Source organism: Mizuhopecten yessoensis, unplaced genomic scaffold, assembly GCF_002113885.1.
Source record: "Mizuhopecten yessoensis strain PY_sf001 unplaced genomic scaffold, ASM211388v2 scaffold2329, whole genome shotgun sequence".
NCBI classification, from domain to species: domain Eukaryota; kingdom Metazoa; phylum Mollusca; class Bivalvia; order Pectinida; family Pectinidae; genus Mizuhopecten; species Mizuhopecten yessoensis.
The window spans coordinates 380,033-384,792 of record NW_018404492.1 but is presented as its reverse complement, the minus strand read 5'-3'; the positions used below and the strand labels follow the sequence as shown (position 1 = coordinate 384,792).

At 43.3% G+C, this 4,760-nt stretch overlaps 1 protein-coding gene across 1 annotated transcript; it reads right to left on the bottom strand.

The window, feature by feature from the left end:
- Positions 1–1,123: 1,123 nt before the first annotated feature.
- On the bottom strand, positions 1,124–1,513 carry LOC110445714. The gene has a single exon (XM_021490491.1). The coding sequence runs from the start codon at positions 1,511–1,513 to the stop codon at positions 1,124–1,126; it is 390 nt and encodes a 129-aa protein (XP_021346166.1).
- Positions 1,514–4,760: the final 3,247 nt, after the last annotated feature.

Below are 4,760 nucleotides of genomic sequence, written 5' to 3'. Positions count from 1 at the left end.
CGCAATCTCCTTCTGTGTAGATTTCGTGGATATAACCGGGTATCGAGACATGTAGTCAGCAACATTTGTTTCACCAGGCTCATACCTGATGTTAAGTTTATACGGCTGGAGTATCAGACCCTACCTCTCATTTCTTAGGCTCGGGAGTTTCTGTTTCTGCCATATTTTCCCCAACGGTTTGTGATTCGTAATGACCGTGCACTGTTTCAGTCCCCTCAAATATGTATCATAATGTTCACATGCCCACACGACCCCCAAAGCCTTGCGCTCCACTTGACTGTATCTTGATTCAACAAGTGTTAATGACCTGATTGCATACGAAACTACTTTGTCCTGGACAGGAACCGCACCTAGTCCAAATAGGGCTGGCATCGACCCTCAACTGAACTGGTTTTCTTGGGTCGTAGTACGCCACCACGTTGTCACTTGATAAATAGTTTTTCAGTTTTCTGAATGCCATTTCACATTCTTCATTCCAGTTCCACAGTGCATCTTTGTGAGTTAACTCGCGCAGAAGTTCACAGATTTTCGCATATCCTTCGATAAAACGAGAGCAATAATTAGTCATGCCTAAAAAGCTTCTGGGCACTTTGACATTTTCGGGTTGCTGGAATTCACGCACTGCTTTGACTTTTTCTGGGTCTGCAGAGATTTCATCTTTGCTGAAGACTACACCGAAAAACGAGATCTTCTCCTTCTGGTTTTCATACTTACTTTTGTTCAATGTAAGTCCACTACGCTGAGCCTATTCAGGGTCTCTCTCAGGGCGGTGTCATGCTCCATCTTGTTTTTGCCATAGATGATGATATCAACAGAAATATCTCTGGATCCTGCGATTCCTTCAATGACCTGTCGGATCATTTCCTGGAAAACTTATGACGCTGACGAAATTCCAAAATTGAGACGTTTGTATCTATAGAGTCCCAAATGTGTAGAGAAAGTTTGGATATATCTCGAGTCTGCCTCTAGCTCAAGTTGGTGCTAGCCACTTCTCAGAACCAGTTTACTGAACATCTGAGCACCATTTAGGTCCAAGATCAGCTCGTCAATGGTGGGCATCACCTGTCTTTCTCTAAGTATTGCTTTATTGGCCTCGCGCATGTCCACACACAGTCTGATCTCATCAGGGTTTTTCCTTTGGCGGAGTGACAATGGGCGATACCCATGGTGTAGGAACACCCTCTACTTTCTCTATTATATCCTCCGCGAGTAATTTGTCGATCTCATTTTTGACTTTATCTCTGAGGTGAAATGAAGTCCTTCTGTGTCGTTGTGCTACTGGAGGGACAGCACTATTTATGTGGAGCTTTGCACGTCTATTGTTAAGCTTTCCTGTGCCTCTAAACAGTTCAGGAAACTCGTCCCCCACATTGCCAACTTGAACTTGTCGAACCACCTTCAGTAAGGAGAGCTTTGTAGCTGATTGACAGCCAAGCAGCGAACCACAGTGCTTTTTGTCCACTACATAGAACTCGATAACATCATAAGTCTTTGTTGTTTCAACATTGATCATGCACGTACCTTTTACTTGCAAAGACTCACCTCCCCCAAAGGGCACCAGTTTATTCTTTACATTTTTTAACAATGTCGCCCCAGTCTCTCACAGATGATCCGCTGTCTATTAATAGCTTTGTGTCGCGATTCTGAAGTTTAACATTCACATAAGGTCCATTGGTCATCCTTTTAGAAGAGATATTACGAATTTCTTGCACTCCGTTACAGTATTCATCTTCACTTTCATCGCGGGGCGTTTCAACATCGACAGCTTTAACCGTCTTTTTTGTGAACTTATTCCGACACATTCTGCTAAAATGACCTTGACCTTGACATGCATAACATTGTTTACCCTTTGCCGGCCAAGGACCACTTTTGTGTCGGAATGTACCACTACAGTTCCTACATTGTGTTGACTGGGCTTGTTTTTGATAAAGTTTATATTGGGACGAGTTTGTCTTTGGGTAATTTTTTTCCCGATTTTCTCGGGGCGAGATGGTATATCTTGGATTATAAAATCCGTTTGAATTTTGAACGTTTGAATGGGGTTTCTTTTGATAATTTACCCTTTTGGTACTCACTGCATTAACTGTTTGTTGTCTCTCCATGGTCAACGCCTGTGTTTCAGCGAGCTCCATGGCCCTTCCATATTTTAGGATGTCGTCTAGCGTTTTGTCCGGCTCTCTAAGTGCACGTTGCCTTAGCTGGTTTGATTGACAGTTCTGTATCACCTGTGTAAGGATTTCTTTGTCTACGTTTGTAAACTCAGTCTTTCGACAATCTTCTAAAATCTGTAACAAATTCGTCCAAAGATTGCCCTTCTTTCTGTGCGCACTAGCGGAAGTTGTAAACTTCAATTTGTGTGTTCTTTCTCGGTTTAAAATATGGCGACAATACCTGTTTCGTAGCAACATATGTAGTTTCTGATTTTCCTTTTTGAGCTTCACATAGTCGTATGCTTTATCTCCTTCGTAGTGGAGGAGTAGGGCTCTCCGACGAGTGTCATCGTCTAGCTCCATTGCTACGAAGAGGTTTTCAAGTCTGGTAAGCCACCTCTCCCATCTGGGGCCGGCACTCGACTTGTCGACGTCCGAATCAAATGGTGGAAACGCTGGGAGTTTATCCATGGTTTTCCTCGTCGCCAAATGTGGTAACGACTCTGATGATAGCCGATATATTTCAAAGTACATTCATAGATGGCGAACACACAACTCCGGAGACCATGCTGGCTATTACATTACTAACTTTAATAGTAAAGAGTTACTTTCGGTGTTCCGGTTGATAACATACTAAAGAACTGATTATATAAGATGGGCGTTACAGTGCACCCGTACCTACATGTTTTAAGGCAGAAAGTGTCCCCGTCCGTACAGGTCTTGACGCGGATAGTGACTCCTTCTCTATAGGGTTTGAGGGGGAAATTGCCCCTGTCCCTACATGGTTTGATGCGAATCGGGGCACCGTCCCTACAGGGTTTTAATGCGGAAATGACTCAGTCCTTACAAAGTTCGAGGCGAATAGCGTCCCTCTCCCTCTTTAGGGTTTGGGGCGGATCGTGACTGAGTTCGAGGCGAATAGCGTCCCCGTCCTTCTCCTTTAAAGTTGGAATTAATTTTAAAATCGGTAAAAGTTAGAAGGTGACAGAGTTATTGAAGTGTAAGAGTTGGATCTTTTAACCTAGTGGTTAGTGATCAAAGGTTTTATCGTTTGGATAGCGGTTTCATTCATATAGAAGATGCCTTAAAGGGGTGGTGGAGAATAGTGGCATCGGCCTTAAAGGGTTGGTGGAGGATAGTGGCCTCGGCCTTAAAGGGTTGGTGGAGGATATTGGCCTCGGCCTTAAAGGGTTGGTGGAGGATAGTGGCATCGCCCTTAAAGGGTTGGTGAATGATAGTGGCATCGGCCTAAAAGGGTTGGTGGAGGATAGTGGCATCGGCCTAAAAGGGTTGGTGGTGGTAAGTTGCTCCGTCATTACAAGGCTGGAGATGAACATTTGAACCTTCATTACAAAGATGGGGGTGAATAGTAGCTCAGTCCTTTACGGTTGAACTGGAAATGTAGTTTTGTCATTTAATGGTAATCGTTGATAGTGGCCCCATTTTTGAATAGTGACATTTGAACTGAAAAAGGTTTGAGGGGATTGTAGCACCGCCCCGAAGACGGAAATGAATTGGCATACAAGCCCTAAAGTGTTTAATGAGAGAAGTTCCGTCATGAAAGCCTTAAAGAGTTGGAATAGTATAATTGCACCACTGACTAAGACGTAATGGTGGTTTGTCCTGACAGCCTTAAAAAGTTGGAATAGTATAATTGCACTACTGACTAGGACGTAATGGTGGTTTGTCCTGACAGCCTTAAAGAGGTGGAATAGTATAATTGCACTACTGTCTAGGACGTTATGGTGGTTTGTCCTGACAGCCTTAAAAAGTTTGAACAGTATAGTTGCACTACTGACTAGGACGTAATGGCGGTTTGTCCTGACAGCCTTAGAGTTGGAAAAGTATAGTTGCACTACTGACTAGGACGTAATGGCGGTTTGTCCTGACAGCCTTAGAGTTGGAAAAGTATAGTTGCACAACTGACTAGGACGTAATGGCGGTTTGTCCTGACAGCCTTAGAGTTGGCGGTGGATTGTGATATCGTCCCTACAGGGTTGAAGGTGGATAGCAGCACTGGCAATAAGGATGAACACTGTCCTTTAAAAGCAACGTCATTTAGAGTGGATATTGAGCTGGGTAAACACACATGGTTTCAAAGGGTGGTATTGGTACATTTGGTACATTGTCCATGATATGGTGGATGTGGAGAATGGTATCATCCTAATTATGTACATGCGGAGATAACTATGGCATATGAGTATGCTCACTGTTTATTTTAACGTATAGTCCCCTTTACATTGTAATAAGGTTTAGGTGATGTGGATATGCTGATGATGTTATGATGGGTACAGCTGCTGGAGTTGGTGACTGTATCACTGACGGCCGAGTGTCTGCTGCATACACTACAATTTTTGTATCAGCAACTGTCTATTACAGGGAGCATATATAGTGATCATAAATATTTTATCACAAATAATCGGCATGCTTCGTTCTTTTATAACAATAAAAACAATAGCCGTAATATGTTTATTATTGCCACTTTCTGATCCACCGTTGAAACCTATGATGTTGTTTCTTGTGACGCAGGGTGGCGTTAAAGTCGCCATTGCTGGACTAGTTCCTTCCAGTGCCGTAGGGTGGCGTTAATGTTGACTTGCAGTGGGACTG

Bases quoted from the DNA above. Each gene is read 5' to 3' on its own strand.
- LOC110445714 (XM_021490491.1), bottom strand. From the start codon at position 1,513: ATGATCAATGTTGAAACAACAAAGACTTATGATGTTATCGAGTTCTAT.